The sequence below is a fragment of the Vollenhovia emeryi genome, unplaced genomic scaffold (genome assembly GCF_000949405.1).
Source record: "Vollenhovia emeryi isolate VEMERY1.0 unplaced genomic scaffold, V.emery_V1.0 DF939367.1, whole genome shotgun sequence".
NCBI classification, from domain to species: Eukaryota; Metazoa; Arthropoda; class Insecta; order Hymenoptera; family Formicidae; genus Vollenhovia; species Vollenhovia emeryi.
In genome coordinates this window covers 9188-28221 of record NW_011966999.1, presented here as the reverse complement: position 1 = coordinate 28221, position 19034 = coordinate 9188, and the positions used below count along the sequence as shown (strand labels likewise).

Sequence of the window (19034 nt, the reverse complement as noted above, 5' to 3'; positions counted from 1 at the left end):
GCCCAATTCGAGCGCGTGGCGAGACGTGCGCATAGCAATATCGATCGCCGGGCGGTCACATCTTGCCACGCGCTCGAATTGGGCGGTAGGCCGGCCTAAGACAACGATTCTTAATAATTAATTACTCGTTAACTATCACGAAAATTGCAAAATGGTACAGGACTTTTCCGTTCATCTCGATCCGTTCTACCTTCTCAAAAATTTTGTCGGATATGGAAAGACTCACCCTGTATATTTGAGACAGAAAAGTAATTAATTTAGAGTTATTAGCCCTTTTTATTTTTGCAGTATTATCAAAATGTTGACTTTGAGATTAGTAAATATTTAATATAATACATAACATATACAAAGGATTAAACATGTAAAATTAAAAAGAAAGAATAATTTTTATAATATAAAAGCTTCAATGAATATGTAGTTTTGTAATTACTGTAATCAATACTTGTGACGTATTAATATTTAAACACGATGTGACTGACTGAAATTTTCTATTAATTTGGGTTTCAAAAGCGCTAAAGTATTAACAAATATTAGTGCACGGGTTCATTTTCAAAAAGTTCAATTACCATTCGATCGATTAAAGTAATTGGTTTTCGCACTTACTCGTAAAATCGTGTGGAAAATAAATCTGTATATCACCTTAATATTTTCATTGTCTCCAAGAAACGCCATTCATCACGTATATGTGAAACTTTGTTATTTCATAGCTATTAAAAGAGTGATGTTGTCAGCAAGATTCTGACGTATGGGGGTATCTAACTATCTGCAAATAATTATTTCAAATATAATACGTGACTTATTCTTAGGCACAGATTTCGCTTTTGTCCGTATGCGAAATTACAAACAGCGAGAAAAAGATTGGTATTGATCGGTCGTCAGACACCCTTTCCGTATCGCGTGTCCCTCGGGTAGCTCGTCAACGATCTCGCTCCTCTCTCATCTTCAACGTTACCGAACAGTTTCCGTGACCATAAATCTACGTTATTCCCCAACTGCGTATTCGATATCTCACGAAAGCTTTTTTTACCGTTGAATAACGATAAACTTGTTCCCCTTTGGGCACCAAGTACAAACTGCGAATGACGTAGCTCGTAACTCACCGCAAACGAGCGAAGGAATACTTGAAGGAAACTATGCCGTTTTCATTTCTAAGACACGTAAATAAATAAAAGAGAGCGAGAGAAAGAGAGAGAAAGAAAAAATAAATACGCGTTTAGAATGGTTAGGTAAAATTATTGAAATTGCCATATGCGTTTCGTGCTCGCGTGAGGCACATTTATGGCTGATGATATTCCTGTGAAACATCACAGAATGGAATTGCGCGCTACGAAAGGGTGGCACAAACACACAAAAGTTACACAGCACCGTTCCACGTTTCGGCGTCACATATTCAATAACCAGGACATGGTAAAGGAAATTAAAAATTGTTTTTTTAGACGATCGTTTCTTGTACAATTGTGAAATTTGTCGAATTTAAAAGAGAAAGCATATCATCCGATACATAACTACTTACAGAATCCACATCTACATGCGATATATTCCTGATTTAAAATAGTTTCTCTGACAAACACAATGAAAGTCTTCTATAATACATCCATTATAAATTTTCTACAGACAGACTTTTATTAAAGTTTACGGCGTATTACAGTAAACTTAAGAATTACATATAATATATTTGATCATTATTGTATCGCACCTCAAATGAAGAATTTATATTTACCTTGACGAATTGTCGCAAATGAAGTTATCAAAGTGCCACTGCATGAATCATTAAGTTGAATTTATGGATTCTTCATCCATCTTTCAGGTTGCAAAAATTGTTCTTTTATCACTCGTGAAGGAAACGTAAGAAAACGTACGTATAAAAGAATCATGTCAAGGATTTCCGTCATATCTGTCTTAATTCTAGACACACATTATGGAACATCGAAACTAACTCGTCACAGAATTATGTATGCATAAGGTAATTCTACTTTTCTTATAAAGAGTTGTTTTCCTTTGCTCCGCTCAGTTTACAGCACGTGGTGTAGGTGCAACGTAGGCTTCGTTACATCAATAATTGAGTTGCTACGGAATATACATATATACACACGCGAAGCTTTATTTTCTAAGTGCGTGTAAACAAAGGAAACTTTTATATGAAAAAGTTATTATTGTATTGTTATACATACATGATAATACATCTAGGTATGATCGATATATGTATAAGAGTTTCATACAGAGAGCCTCATAATAAAGGAAAAAAACCTTTACAATTTGTGGTACGTAGTTTGAATAACTTGCATCAATAATACTGTAAGCAATTATGTATCACATAAATTTTGTATTCTCCAAATTTGCAAAATTGTACGAGATTTAAATTTTATAGGTATCGCTATAGAATTTATATAGTTAATCGATTTGAAAGCAATTAAAATTAAACGATATAATTAACTGATAAAAAATCTAAAAAGAATTCACATGTTGATGTTATTTATAAAAGAATATACGGTTTTTAATTTTATAAAATTTGTAACACTCGTGTAATGATTTTCCTTACAACCTCCTTAAACCTGATTTAAGAAATATATTTAATTTATTATCATACAATTATTGTACAATAATTGTATTATTGTACAATAATTTGTATATTTGTATGATTTACTACGATTTATGATGAGATAAAGACAAAGTATATTGTAGTATTAATAATATTACGTGGCAAATATACCCAGAAAACTGACATTAATCTCCCCTTTGTACGTGACGATATCCCGAAGGATAATATTATATCTCTAACTACAAATGGAAACACTAATGACGTCCGGTAGGCACGTAGTCAGAACTTAAATTTCTCCGTAATATTTAAAGACGTATAATAATAAAAACGTATTTTTTGTGTTTACATAATTATATTATATATTTTTTTTTAATGAAAGGACATAAAAGACTGATGAATTGCATATAACATAATTTTTGTAAAGCGATCGATCGCTTTCAAATGTAACCCCCCCTACATGCTAATTTCCTGACCTGACAGAGGTATATGGAATTCTATTGCGTAATGCCAAATTTATTCCTCCCTTTGTCCCACGCACCCCCATACGTTATTTAGTGCCGAGGGATGCCGGTAGAATATCACCTGGTACAGCAACCCCAGTATATTTTCTTTCATTGGACGGTAACGCTATAAAAGAACCCCGATATCAATATCTACGTTCTCTCCCTCCGACATACCGTTACTGATCGAATGAAGAAGAAGCTCAAGAGCAATATCATCGTGATAGCGCAGATCTTTTAAACCTACGTCTCTTGTCATTGGTGATGTACTTGCTCGACAGTACAATTCAATATTTCAATATTGGAAATGCATGATGGAATCAGTAAGTTAACGAAATGTTGCATATTTTTCTGAGAGGAAAGACAGTTTCTAGAAAACTATCGTAAATAATAGGTATAAGTGTTATAAGATATAGGTACATTGTCAAATTCTGTTATGGAATGAAATACAGAATACCAAAGCCACTGAATTAACTATGTTAATTCTATTTCTATACATGTTTTAGTTTATTTAAAATAGATATATCCTCACTGGAAAGATAAGGGTGTTTTCGAGTATTTAGAAAATAAGGTTTGCCAAAAGTAATTAACGAAAACCAGAATAGGATGCACTTGAAAATTTCAGAATAAACCCGTGAGAAAAGTTGCGTGCTTTAATGCAGATTCCTGTCCTAGATAAATGGTAGAAGGTGAATATTGATCAGACGTAGTAGAGAATGTCAGTATGGGGTCCGCCATCTGTGCGCATCAAGCTTAAGCTACGCGAATTATAAGATCATCTACGTATGAGCAATCAGAATAGAAAACCTGTAAAAACAATGAAAAAATACAATTGCCGTGTTTCGTCCGTCATTGCGCGCATCTCTATCTTGCAAAGTGTACTCACTGAACATGATGAAATTATTCATTCTAGAGGATATTTCGAATGCGAAAAATTGCGAAAGTTTGAAAGATTCAACAAGACTCGATTAGCCTCAAATACGATTATTTCTCTATCAGTGAAATGCAAAACGCGACAGATACATAGTTAATTATTGAAAAATATATGTTCTTTGTGATTAAAAGTGCTTAGTTGTAGAATAGGCTATAACCATAATTGTTACATATAACTGCGTTACAATACTTGCGTGTATATTACATTAATATTTATACTAAATTGAAAATATATCGTTACGTTAACATTTGTTTTCTTCAACTTTTTACGCTCCAATAGACTATTGCGTCTACGTAGCAATAAAGCTTCATTATTTATCGACGTACGCCGAAGAATACTCCGGGGAAGCATAAAGCGCTTTGCATATGGACGGGGATATTTCGTCTGTCATATAAATTTCTAATAAACAATCGCGCTTTCCTCGCTATAGCATCAACCGTAAACCGTGATCCGAGAACACATTGCTCGGGAATGTAGGGATTTATTATTGTAGCCAACTTCAAATTACGATGTCGTAACTTCTTTTACTTTTTCTTCGCCTCCGTGAGTTTAAGTTATGCAACAAGAACGTCACTGCAAAAGCGGATATCAATTTTCTTAAGAGCATTCCCTCGGTTCGTTGCATTTATTTATAAACATACAATTTTTCGCAACTTTTTATTCTAGTTTGATTACTAGGTTACTTTTCTGAAGGAAAATATGTTTTTCATTATTCTCATTACGACCGATTGAAACTAAATTAGGTATCCGTTTTATCTCGGATATAATTAATTTTTTTAATTCTTTCAAAAAAATTCGTACACGTATTATCCTACACATGCTACATATCGTTATTTATATTTACATCAGATCTCTTTGAAGGGGAGAAAAATTTTGGGCTCGTCATCAATCTTTTTTAAAGCACTATATTTATATTTATTAAGTGACAATAAAGATTGATGTTACAGTGCCGTCAGAAGCGCTAATTCTTCTTTGATATATCGAGCGTGGCGAACGGTTGATAAGGCGAATGAATAGGATACGCAGTGTTTTAAACTCTTCATTTTAGTGGGTTTATTACAGCTATAGAATATCAGATAAACGCAATCGTGAGTAATCGTAAACGCGATCGTAAAGTAGGGAATAAAGAATATGAATGAGTTGCTACATCGAAGGATGCATGTGACGTGCTGTCCAACTTTCGCTAGAAAACTGTACTCAAATCTCATGCAGATACAAAACGTTCCAAGTACTTACACAGAGAAGTGGTACAGGAAGCACTTCCAACCGGTAGGACGCTCCAGGAAGTTGTAAACTTGACCCTGGAAAGTGGCTTTCCCAGCACGTCGATGTTCCTTGACGCGGTAGCGACCTTCCCAGGTATTGCGATCACCACCAGTTCCCAGCAATAGCCTTGGATCGACACCTGAGTATTTATCAATTTTACATTTCTATCCAACTCGTGACGAAATTGCAAATAAATTGATATACGAGTCGTAATATAAGTATCATTTATCCCACATAGCACATAATATAATACATTTATATAATACGCCGCAATATTACATTAATATGACTGATATGTTACATAGAAATATTACACAGTAATATAACAGTAATATTGCTGCAATATATCAGATCCAAAGTAGTGCAAGATAATGTCAAATGACTTTTTAATTGCGTCTCATTACGTTTTATTACGTCATTAAGATGTCACGAAGACGTCATTTAATGTCAGTAATATTACGTGATACATCACAGTAATATTATTCTAATTATCACAGTAATTACTACGATTATCTCGGTAATATTTCATTGGGCGAACATTTTAATATTACTGTGACATATCAGTAATACTACAGTAATATTTCCAATGTATTTTATTGTAATATTACGTGCTATGTGGGATATTATAGTTGCCATGTTATTTTATTTAAATTTGTCTAAAAGAACAGTCATTGCATGCATTTGACAGCAACTAAAAAAAAATAGAAATGTTACGTGAACTGAATTATTGTTAAAAAATTGATATGATTTTTCTACAATTGTAAATATAATTTATAATTTTTTCCGAAAAGACGCAAATTTCGATTTTGCCACACGCATATTATTATTTTGTGAGAGTTCAATTAAACGTTTATACTGAATACATCTTTGAAATACAAGGCGTTAATGTATCGTTCCTCGCTTTTTATGCGTCTATTTTTGGTGCACTTTAGCTTCGCCTTTTCTTTCATCAATCCTTGGCAAACTTGACTGTAACTGAAAGCACCCTGCTGAAATACTTCCGGTCGCAGGATATGACGTCACGCACCCTATCGCGGACCGAGAGTGAAATCGATTCGATCGAGTCAATATTTAAGAAATATATCCCGCGTACCCAAAAAATTACAATTAACAATGTTATCGTGTACACTGCACAATCTAGCAAATATAAAAGGGCAAAAATAATTCACTTGATTGCACGGAAAAATGGCACCAAGTTTTCGGTATCTCTCCATTAATCTCAATTCAATATCTAATTATCATTTAATTGAAATCAAATAATATAAAACTCATGAATGCAGCAGATTGCATAAAAGGCATAATTTTCTTTATTGCAGTATAATTATATGGCTATATGGATAAAAATCATAACGCTACCCAAATGTTATATAATAATATTCAATATTACATATTAGTCAAGCTTGATTTCACAGGATTAATTCACAAATTGTATCAGTACTATCGATTTGAAATTTTGTGGTTAGCTATTGCATTTTTCATACGCGGTTTCGCGTTGTGGCCAATTTTCCATCCCTGAATTAGCAACTGGCGTATAATGCGCTATCAGTTGATCAGAATATTCATGCGAATAATGTGAATACGTTTAAAGAGAAAATTTGTGAATTAATGAACTTGGAATAATTAATAGATTTTATGCATTTCCACGATGTCCCTAATAGAAATATATTTGCATGTGCCATTCGCTTGCAAAAAATAAGCGTATCTTGTTTTTTATGCATTACCATGTTATCTATAACTGTATTTAATTTAATTCGTCAAATACAAAATTCAATAAATAATCGACAATTGCACATTGACAACATGTGACGTTCCAGTATTAGTAGCCAAAGTAACCATTCGAAAACGAACGTTTTAACGCCTATCGGTAGACAATAAAAATCATAAGAAATTTTTGTCACATTGAAACTAAAAGTTTCGCTACCTCGCAGGTATCGGCGATTTTTGAAGCAAATATAATATAGTAATGCGTTTTTGTTCTTACCGCCAACCAAAGTGTCATTGTTGTCAGACTGCAAGGTAGCACTGGTGTCAGATAGGGGCGACGGGGCCGGTCTTAAATCCGGTGGCGGTTCCAATCTCAGTAAATCACTTCCGCCATCTCCACCTCCTCCATTTCCTCTGCCAACCTGTACAATCGTCACATTCAGAGGTCCCCGGTTACCTATCGTAAAACAAAGAGAACGAGAGGATACCATGATGAGCCAGCTCGTTAATGACATAACGATAAATGATCGAGTACGGGGAAGGGGCGTTTTCTTTACATTAATTACATTTTCTATTAATTATGCGCTCTACAAATTCGCCGAGCTCGCTGGGCAACATTATTATTAGAAAGCAACTGAAACGTGAAAGTGAGGTAAAGACCAGCACTCGGCTAAGAGTGTCACTAAGTGGTAATTAACCCTCGTATCATTTTCCTCACCCTCGAATAAGCCGAGCTAAAATTGAATCTGTTTAATCGGACAAAATACTCTCACCCTTAACCGACCGCGATTCGTTTGTACGATAATTCGATGCATAATCAACGTTATGACATTTATTGATTTAGCGGTTTGCCCCATAACGCGTAAAGGGGTGAATCGTGCTTTAATCCCGAAGGAACGTTATTCGCGCAATTTGCGGACGTCATGCTTCGTTGCGGATGTAGAGAGAATATCAGCGTTAAGCTCAGCGAAAATTACGGCATACAGTTAATGCTCGTAACCAGCGTATATATCAACTAGAATTAATAATTAATTAATCAATTATACATATTATCGAACGCGATCATACACTATATTCAAGCACAACTCTATCGTTATATAACAGAGTATATTTTTCTCTTTAATCAAACGTGCAGTCTAGAACAATCCCTAGAAATTTCCATTGCAATGTATATATACTTGAGGTAGACTAGCTTTGTTAGAAAAGACGTCAGATTTCCGGTAAATAAAGCTGAGTTTTGTACCGGTATTTTTGACAAACATTTTAATTCATATTTCTTCAAGTTTGAGGTGCACTCGAATAGACTTAAAATTACTTCTTTTCTTTAATTTAATTATAACAGTACAACCTAAAACACCATAAGTACATGTACATATTACAAGATTTTTACTCTTTTTAATGGAATACCATATTTTTTATTGATACCGTGGAAACAAATTTGTTAAAAAATAGCTAAAGTGGCCGAAGATATCGTAGCATTAAATTTTTTATAATAAGTATATGTATAGTTCAAGTTTCCTTTGCTATAAAACAGAGTATTTTCGAAAATAAATTGGTAAAGCAGGAAATGTATAATAAATGTTTAAGGCACGAGGGTTCCAATACATTTTACCTTGCCCTTTAAGCGGCCTTGATAAAAGCTGAATTTGATACTTGAATTTTTTTTTAGGCGAACGTACCGGGGCTGGGTATCATAAACCGCTGCGGCCTTCACACATGTGTGGCCGCAGTAATAAAGAGAAACATTGAAATTTTATGGTTTCTGACTGGTACTCGTAAAGTCGGAATTTCCACGAATTTCCGTGAATTATATGTACGCGTGCTTTCTGCTATTGGTGGAATCCAGGTCGAATTTTCATGCAAGTTCAATAACAGGCAAGTTGAGTCATCCCGAGGCATTTTAATATGCCTATACATATACTACACGTCTATACACGCAGAAACTCGCGCGCAAACGCGTCCTATATAATCTGCCCATAATCTTCTACCGCGCGCAGTAAGGCTAAATCTTTGCTGGAATCCTCCCCTCACTTTTCATTAAGCCTATAGCATTTTATCGGTGGGCACAATGTGCCCATCGCAACAAGCGCAATTAAAAATTAAGCCCCGCCATCATGTTACAGCAAAGTACCTCTAAAAAAGAAAATCACTTCGTATGGAGGTAATACCTTCTATGGAATTAATGTGCATTTACGGTTCAGGATAATCCATTTGTTATTTTATACAAGATATTTCCTCCTAAAATTATGAAATTCGCGAAATGTTTCTTTCTTACGTAAGAAACAACTAAAGTATGTAGAAATTGAATAATTTAAACCGTTTATAGTGATAAGTAGATATCGTATAATAAATCAACTCGTGTACTCGTGTAAACTTACACGGTCGGTCTCGCACGCGTGTACTAGCTACGCTTACACTTGGCGCGAGACACTACCGTGTCTCGTGATAGATAAATATTTAGGAGCGGATAGGGTAATAGGTAGAAAGTTGATAATGTAATATAATAGAGTGGTGAGGGGTGGATGAATGAATGACATAAGATTTGATTGTAAACCAAGTCCCACTTTCTGGCTGTAAGCTAAAGTGAATCAAAGTTTGATTGATTGATAATTTAAACCGTTTATACGGTATATAATATAGTACGAATATTCTTCCACTCTTAAGGATTGTTTCAAGTACCCCACACATGGGTAATCCTTCAACTTATTTTGTACTTTGACATAAGGATAAATTGTCGAGAAAAGCATCGCGCCACAAAAGGGCGGCTCACCTATTCTGGAGGGTGGAAGTAACAACCCTTGTGCCTCCTCGAGCGGCATCGCGTGTCCGTGATCGCGGTAATGATGAGGGCGGTCTCTCATATCTTCTCCCGGCTGCAACAGTTGCGCGGCTTTTCACGATGTTCCTCGCCGGATAGTGGCAATCGTCGGTGACCGGGATTGGGACCGGGACCGGGAGCAGGAAGCTGGGCGAGTCCTGAGGGACTCCTGCTGATGACGGCGGACGGTGATTGAGCGTCATCGCCCCGCCGTCACAACTAAAACCATGCCCAGGTCACCAAGTTCGCACGATTCTCCAGCGTGCGTCAGGTAGGGCCTCCTTAATTGCCGTCTACTTTCGTCCTGTTAAAACAAATTGTTTCCTTCGTAAGACGGGGGGTAATGTCAAAACATACTCTCTAAAATTTGTGGAGTGAAATGTTTACTCCATTGGAGTTAATATTCACTCTGTTGGAGGAAATATTCACGCCAATGGGGTGAACATTTCACTCCATGGCAGGTATTTTCACTCCACAAATTTTAGAGAGTACCAAGAGGCATTTGACACATGATAAAATAATATCTCGAAAAATTATCGATCTGACAACTTTGGGGAAAAAATTTTTAGCGCAAATTTCCGATATAGTATTATATAGACACGAAACTAAATATAAAATTGAATATAAATTAAATATCATAGGACTCGCGCGAAACTAGTATGTGCAATATATTTACTCCTCCTGCCCGTCCAAAAATCGAGAAATCAATTTCGCTATATACGCGACACAATGAAACATCATAATTAGCTCTCTCATTCGATCATTACAATGAAACACGAGAACAAAGAAACCTCTTCTCTGCTTAAATTGTCTGGTTCGCCATTTATCTGGGTTTACATGTGCTCAAGTTTAGTGGTCGCTGTACTCCGGCTATTCATAACGGAATACGGTATTGTTTGCGGGTATTGTTGCCAGAGTAACGGACCAAAGTGAATATTAGCAACAATAAACTTATACAACTCTTCTTATTCTCCTTTAATGGAGGTTTAGAATAATTACATAACTCTATAAGCGTTGTATATCTACGAAACGCAACATCTATTTACAAAATATAGATTTAGGCAGTTAAGAAGTATATTTCTTCAACAAATGTGTCAATTTTCATCCAAAAAAAGAATGAAAAATACTCTCGCATGCCACGTTCATTCGCTCGATTGTGCACAGCATTTCCCAAAATTTTCCGACTCTGTTATAGAAGTCTGATATTTTATGCTCCCCGCTCGCTTACATATACGCAAGCATTAAAGTTCGCGCCACGATGTTTGCTTACGGCACACATATGTGCGTGTAATATTGTAGATCGATAGTCAACGTGTCTCGGTTAGTAGGTCTAGTTCGTAAGAATTATATAGTTGTCGTATAGACATGCGATTTGCGGCTCGATCGTGCCTCCTAACTGTGACAACGACATTATCGTGTTGCACGTGATGCTTTTCTCTTCTCTCTTGTTTTTTTTTCTTTTTTGTATAATTCTCTGTATTCTCCATGCTATCATCGCGAGTAGGTTGCTAATTGCTGTGAAAAATATGTATTAGTATACAACAAGGATACTGAAGAGGCAATCGTGGTAATGTTTCATAAAACGAGCGTTGTTCCTTTGTGCCCTAATCCTAATAACTCAAATTTTGTTTAATTAACTTCTGATTCACTATAAGCTGGATTTAATTACGCCGTCTACATAGAATAGAAATTCTGTAAAAATGACGACAAACAGAGTTGTTATATGTGAAAATTTCAATGTTAAATTAAGATGCAATAATATCAAAGTATTACAGCACTTTATAGCATATAATAGATATAAAAGGAAAGGAATTTTCTTTTATCTTCTTATCTTTTATCGTCTTTACAATAGCTCTTCATTGTTTGATTAATCGACAAATATAGTAAACCGATGCAGGAGATTCGTTGCTTACATAAATCACTTTCGACGGATGTAGGCTCATGCGAGCTCTCTTTGTCCGCTCGACGGTGGTTATTTATCAAAGTGCCTTTGGAAAATTTCTGAAAACGGCCACATCCGTAATCCCTAATCCCCGTTATATCCCTTATCCCTACCTATATTTATCACAAGAGAGAAGAAAAAAATTCTGCAAAAGATTAATAAGTCGTCGACCACTCACGTACATTAATTTACGTAGAAACGTACGCGAAAATTGCTGGGTCATTTTCTGTGATTGTTTCCCATGAATGCAGAATATTGCCGGACCACTGATCCCTCTGTTTTCTCACATTATTACAATAACAATGGCGAAACGCGCGGAGAGAAATTTCTCTGAAAATATATCCTAAAAATCATGTAAACGTTTATAAGAAAATTTTACCATACATTTTACTAGCAACATGTGTGGGGAAAATTTTAAAAACTCGCATAAAATTCTTCAAAATGCCATGTTACCCTACGATTACATGATTTTCAAGGGTAAACTTTAAAAGAAAATTCTCTCCGTATACTTTCTTACGTATTACCTTCGATTTGATGTAACATTACCAGCGTTACTAGCTTTTCAAAAATTTGTTTAACAAATGATTTCCTCGTTAAAAAGAAGAATGCAATGTAAACTCGTAAGGCGAAACTATCTTTGTATTCCATTTCTCAATATGTAAGTAGAAATGTTTAAAGCACTTTCAAAAAGCATGTATTACAAGGAATAGATAGTAGAGTGCCGAAAAAAACATCTTGTCGCAACTGTGTGAAAAGAAACTGACAGATCGATGCACGAGTCGACAACGTGTTTCTACTACTTTTCATGGGTAAAACATCTGCTTCTGACAGTCCGAGAGAGTTTAAATTTTTATGTCTGAATTGATTCGCTGTTACAAGCTGCGTAAAAGTTGTCGCCTATAGTTACTCGTTACTCAACAGCTTTGACAATTCGTTCTCAACGTTATCGCGAGCGGATAATTTCAACGGTATTTTAGTTAAAGAAAGATCGATTCCATTAACTTACGCGAAAAGGTTTCCTCTCACCAACTAGATATTCGGTACCGAAAAGATTCCTCAGACCGATTAAAGATGCAGCGGCAATATTATCCACTCTAGCGGGCAGATTGATAAAATTGAACATTAATCTTTCTAATTAATCGTCAAATTGAAGTGAAAATATGGGATAATGAAGTTTCCAATTTCACACGTATTTGCATATTTCAGGATATACATTAAGTCGTTTAATTTATTCGTTCGTTATCTATTGAATCAGTGATCAGTAAATGATTTCATCTTCGCTTAATACTCGAACTTGGCTGTGGAAATAGTGATAAAAGAAAATTCTCATAAAAATAACATTTGTTGCAAATGGGAGTATTTTTTTCTCTCGTAACCATAAGTCACCTAATTCTCTTGTGTATTTTATTTAAATTCAGGCCCAACTCTTGAAATATATCTGCAGGTCCTGAAGACTAGTTGAAAGTTGAAACTCAAAACTTACGGCGTCTCGTATTGTTCGGTTATCAAAATGTTGGCAAAATATTATTCGCGAGGATTGAGACGCAGTTGTCCGCCCGACACACCGAATTGAACTACTTTAGGCAACCGAAAGTTCCACTGACACTTGCCTCACTTTGGCTTCACTTGGCTTCGTAAGATACCTCTTGTGCGCGCTAAATTTGTCAAACGGTTATTTCAAGTACCCAACTATGTGTTCTTTCCACTTGAGCTCGTTAATCGACATCATTTATTATAATATTGAGGACATATTAATCATCACGTCACTTGGAGCGTCATTTCGCCTTTCTTCCTAATTTGACGAAGGTGGATAAGATGTTAAGAAACACAGCCTAAATCGACTTGTCAGGCACGATAATATTAAGGCTCGAGAGTGCTATACCGTCGGGCAAGCACGAAAGAACTTAACATTGACAAGTTGAAGCCTAACATCCAAAGAAAACGTCAGCTTCGAAATTTCTACGTTAAGAAATAAATCGTGTAAATAGATTCGTATAAAAAGTGAGCACTTTTGTTATTGAATAAAACTAATCGAACTTTTGTTATTCCTTCATTATTGCTCGTGCAAAATAATTATATTCCTGATGTACGCGTTAAATATTGTTTTAAACTTTATACCATCCTTAATTTATTGTTACCGTTCAAGCTGTCATATTTTTCTAAGAAAAAAACATTAGCATAAAAAATTGTTATTTATATCCAATATTTCCTTTTCTCCTAATGTAATTGTATGACGAGGAAAAATAAGGAATTATATATTACTGATTGTCATAGATGGATGCAGCAGAGCATAAGCCTTGCTTGCGCGTGCGTGCACACATACATAATAAACGAAACGACTTCCTTTTTTGTTCCATTGTCAGATTTTACGATAAGAAAGCCATTATTTTTCTATTAAGCACAGTAGAATGCGTGAAATAAAGTTCAAAAATGTTTCACGCGATAATCGAAATGGCTAAGATCGCGAGAGAGTCGCGGGATTGTATCGTAATCTCGTTTAGAAAACTATTTTCTTCTTTTTTTTATACCGAGTTTCGTAGCGAGCAGGTGTGGCGTGATAAGATGTCTCGAAATCGGGCATTAAAAATTGATATTTAAGAATCATCGTCGGACGCGCATGTATACTTATGTATACTCTTTCGCGATATCGCGTGACACTGTGCCCTTTCTCGCTCCCTTTATCGCGTGCACATAGCGTTTTTCAGTGACCCATGGCTTACGTCGGCTTAATTACGCCGATGTTTGGCGAGCAATTTTGCTAATGTCCTAGCTGGCTTTCAATGTCCTGGTGCGAAGAACGTGCATTTAATGTAAGTTATGATTCTGAGAGCTTGTTAGAAATATTTAATTCTTAATTGGTGACGCGTGGAAAAAGTCAGTGGTACCCTTGCCGCTTTCTCGAATGAATCTGTAAGGACAGAGAGCGAGGAAGAATGTCGACACGTTTGTTTGTTATTTAAGACGTACAAAAAATATGAAAAAACTATCTTTCTATTAGTTATTTACCTTTCGTTAGAACACTAATTAGAACCAGAAGGGAATTGGAATTAGAAGGCAAGGTTTACGGCTCTAAAAGGCTCCGCGTATCGCGTTAATAATGAAATCATCCCGCAATGAATTAACATATTCCGTATTTGATGGCATTCTGTAACGTTAACGAATCCACTCGACGTAAAAACAACGCGAAAGATTTCTCGTCAGCAGTGCAAGAGTGTCATTAGTGCCCAGCTGTTTCCTAGGAAAAGCTCATTCACGGTGTTCGTTGCTCTATTTTCCGAGAGCGTATCACACGTCAAGGAGAATAATATGTAATTACATCCTTCTCGTATTCTCCTTTGTACGGAAGCAAAGCTCCAGAATAATTGGGAAAGTAGGCTAATCCGCGGCTTGATATTTTAGACTACAAAGAAGGCGGGGGAGGGGGGGGGAAAGAGAGAGAGAGACAAAATGAGAAGAGAAGTGAGAGATAAAAGCGACTGTCTCGTTATTTCGGGTGAGTGCAAAGAAAATGCGCTTCCTTTTTTAACAATAATACACGCCGACAAGTTGAAAGCGACGCAAAAGAGGGATATCCGGTAAAGTTGGGCTAGCGGAAGTGGAGCATCCATTATTCCGTCACAATCGAGGCGAGAACAATGCAAACGGGTCGATATGTAATTAGTGAATATTTTACTAACAAATAAAGCAAAGGTGACGCGAGTCTTTGCCGGTGAACAGCACGAGAATATACCGAGTTGGAAGAAAGAAATTATCCGCGGCGCAACCGATTGTTCAAGATACGGAGGTACAATATACAGGGTGTTAATAAATTCATGTTACAACGCTTGAGAGGTGAAAGTACAAATCAAAACAAACATTTTTTTACCAATACACATGGGGGCGGAAACGAACCCCTAACCCGCTGGAACGCGCGATGAGTTCAGGGTAGGCAACCCGTTGTGCACATCTTTTACTACGCTGGCCGCTACGTTTAAGAACAAATGTTGGGATTTTGTTTAAAACAACAACAGTTCAATTAAACAACGGTTTATTAACAGTTCTGTAAACCGATAACACATTTTAGAGCAAGGGCTCGAAATGACGACCACCTTGATCGACGCACAAGTGGCAACGGCGAATCATGTATTCTTTTATCCTTTGCAACTTGCCTGGGGAAGCTCGTATCTCATCAAACGCTTAGATAATTCTTTCGGTGAGCTCTTCAACGGTTTGCTTTCAACGGTTGGCCGTAAACCACGGCTTTTAGGAGTCAACGGGTTGCCTACCCTGAACTCATCGCGCGTCCCAACGGGTTAGGGGTTCGTTTCCGCCCCCATGTGTATTGATAAAAAATGTTCGTTTTGATTTGTACTTTCACCCCTCAAGCGTTGTAACATGAATTTATTAACACCCTGTATAAAGGTGTTGTTCAGGTTACGAGACTAATTAATTCGTAATAAATCATTCTAGCATAAATGCATGATTTAAAGCCGCTCTTAATTATTTATCAGAAAAGCTCGACGGTGGTCGATAATTGACATCAATAATTTATAATATATGCTTAAACGATGTGGTGAAAACTGTAATTGAAGTAAAACGTGAATCATTCGGCGACACACACACACACACACACACAATTGTTAAACCGAAGAAAGATGACTAAGCCGCACAGTGACGAAACCTGTCGTTTTCTCTCGGTGGAGTTACTTGGCGCTAATTATTCTTTTTGACATTAACGTAATAAGAGGACGTAACGCCATTCCTCGCCCTACCTTGTTTTTCTACGGACAACTTACTCGGCGTGCATCGCGTGACGTGAGTCACGAGGAAAAACGTTTCGTCATGCTGTTTCGGCGCGATCTCGTAACCCGCATGGTAGGGTGTACATGTATTGTTAGAGATTACAGGACGACCGATAAGACCCGGATGTCTATCTGGTTATCCAAGTCCTGCGATCTTCACGCTTCGACATGCACACATGCACGACGTCGCGTGTTTTCACCCGACGACTTTTCCGCAATATTTCTCTCTCCTCGAGGGCAAACCCGAGAGGGACGTTTCTCGTCGAGATGGAAACGCTCGGCGTTTAAAGGGAGCAGGTCTCGTGTTTGCGCAAAGGGCGCGATTCATCGGAAATTGCAAGGATTACTCTACGTAATTGGACGTCTCCTCTTTTACGCGAGTTTCTTGCTGAAAAGAGACGACGAGTTTGAGGTTTGCGGCGAGACGGAACCCAGTGAGAAATGATGTCGAATCGACGTCAATTCGACGGTGTCGATGTCGATTCACGAATCGTTTCTCACTGGGAACGATTTGACGGCGTTAAGCTCGAACGTGGCGTTAACTGCTGCGGTTTAGAAACGTAAGGGATTATTAAAAGGCCATTGATTTCGTACCTGTTGCGAGAGGAATCGAAAGTGCTCCGGCAGGCTCCGGGAACTCGTGCCCACTGCCGAGATTGAACTGGTGGTCCTCGTGGTGAGACGCCGTCGTTGCTAGCAGCTCCTCGGCGCTCGCGGCTCCGACTCGCGGCGCGGCGGCATCGATTCGAGCCGCGTTTTCACCAAGTCGCGGGCGAGCGAGCATTCGCACGCTCACTCGTCGCGCGATAACGGCAGCGCGATAACGTATGTTAGGCGCATGCAAACGACACGTGTCTCTCGCTTATCGCGCGCTCTCTCGCGCGCGCGCTCGAGCGCGCGCGCGCCTCTCACTGGGCTCTCGGAGCGGAGTTCACCTCGTATTCCTCCAGGTTCGAGGAGCGCCGTCAATCGTCGCCGTTTACCAACTGTTTACCGGCCACGGAGTCCGTGCGATGCCCGACGGCATTGACTCCGGTCCCTGCGGCATGCGGCGCGGCGGACGAGCGAATCTGACACGGGAGAGTAGCACGCGCGCCCTGCCGCACCGCGCACGTGCCGGCACGTAGTCCGCGCCAAGGGTGGCGCAAACCGGGGCTCGACTACTAACTACCTTCGCTCCGCCGTAACGATAGAGCGGACCCGCCAAAGTTTCGCCGATCGAGAATCCGTAAGCTGTCGGTGGTCGAGACGGCGACGATACTCCCCAAATTTTACCCCGAATTTACGTGCGCGTTTATACGAAACGCAAATTGCCTCCGCGATACAATCGCCTCTTCATTTGCGGGATGAAAGATAATCGACCGCGCGCGCTCCCCTTTCTATTCCCTCCACGCCTCGCGTATTCAAAACGCGCTCGCGAACGTCATTTCGTTAGAATTGTAGGAAAAGCGCCGCGAGATTTGCTCCTTCCGCTTCTCCCGCCGGACGCAACGAAGGTAACGCACCTTTTCTTTTGGCAGAGGCACACGTGTCGCCAGGAATACGTACAGCACTTTCCGAGTCCCCCGAGGAGGATCGCGCTTCAATCTACATGGTCAGTCCTGCCAACCTGCCGGGTGGCTCTATACACAGGATTATCCGAGTCGCGAATACGAATCGTAATTCGTAATTCGTGTGGACGCGCGGGGTAAAGCGGGGTCGGCGCGACTACATGCCGTCCCGGCGAGCCTCCCCGTTACAAACTGGCCGCGACGGAACGGCTGGTGATTATAGATCGTGCTCGGTCATGCGGTTTTACTTGCGAGGACACCGCGAGCCGGGAATACGTGACGTCATACTGATGTTACGTTTAAGCGCGCGCGCGGCGTTTCCGCTTATCGATATGGTTTAAAATATCGATCGTCGACGAGGTCGAAACGCGGCCTCGCAAGTTCGGAACTAAGTTCACGCTGTCGCAGCCTTGATTGGCGACGCCGCTGCGAGGAGAAAAAAAACCGCTTGAGTGTAAACTGATGTCAAATTGACCGACGATGACAGATCGCAAAAAGATCGCCGCACGCTTCTATCCAGCCTTTCTATCGATACAATCGATTTAATGTCACGCAATAGGTGGCATTTTTTCATTAATGAGACGTTCAATTGATTCGATTTACTCGAAAGCAAGTTGGGCACAAGTTTTTTGAAAATAAAAATTATACAAAAGTGCACACAGAAAAATATATACTACCTGCAAGTAAATATTATTTGTTCCAAGTATTTGATAAGTTTATATATCCGCAAATCTATCATAATGTCGTCGTAACCCTGATGGAAAAATTTTGCTGAAAATGTAATGAAATTGATGAAAAGTGAAATGAAAGTTATTGGAAACTTGTTGAAACCATTTCAAAATAAATCATAAGTTTCGTTATGAAATTCAATGAAATACTGTGCAATTAGATGAAAGTTAATTAATATTACTAAAAATTAGTGAAAAAATTTTTGAAATGTATATTATGAAATTTGCAGAATTTCACTGATAATAAATTTTTTAATAAAAAATTGCTGAAA

At 38.2% G+C, this 19034-nt stretch overlaps 1 protein-coding gene across 1 annotated transcript in view; it reads right to left on the bottom strand.

Annotated features, from left to right (window-relative positions):
- Window positions 1-18704, bottom strand: part of LOC105558197 (potassium voltage-gated channel subfamily KQT member 1) — a 75890-nt gene extending 57186 nt beyond the window's left edge. Inside the window, exons 1-4 of the mRNA XM_012005761.1 lie at window positions 17079-18704; window positions 9714-10065; window positions 7221-7400; window positions 5210-5378 (exon numbers count right to left, since the gene is read on the bottom strand). Coding sequence (XP_011861151.1) covers window positions 5210-5378; window positions 7221-7400; window positions 9714-9804 — 440 coding nt within the window. The 5' untranslated portion in view covers window positions 9805-10065; window positions 17079-18704. The remainder of the gene's footprint in view (window positions 1-5209; window positions 5379-7220; window positions 7401-9713; window positions 10066-17078) is intronic.
- Window positions 18705-19034: the final 330 nt, after the last annotated feature.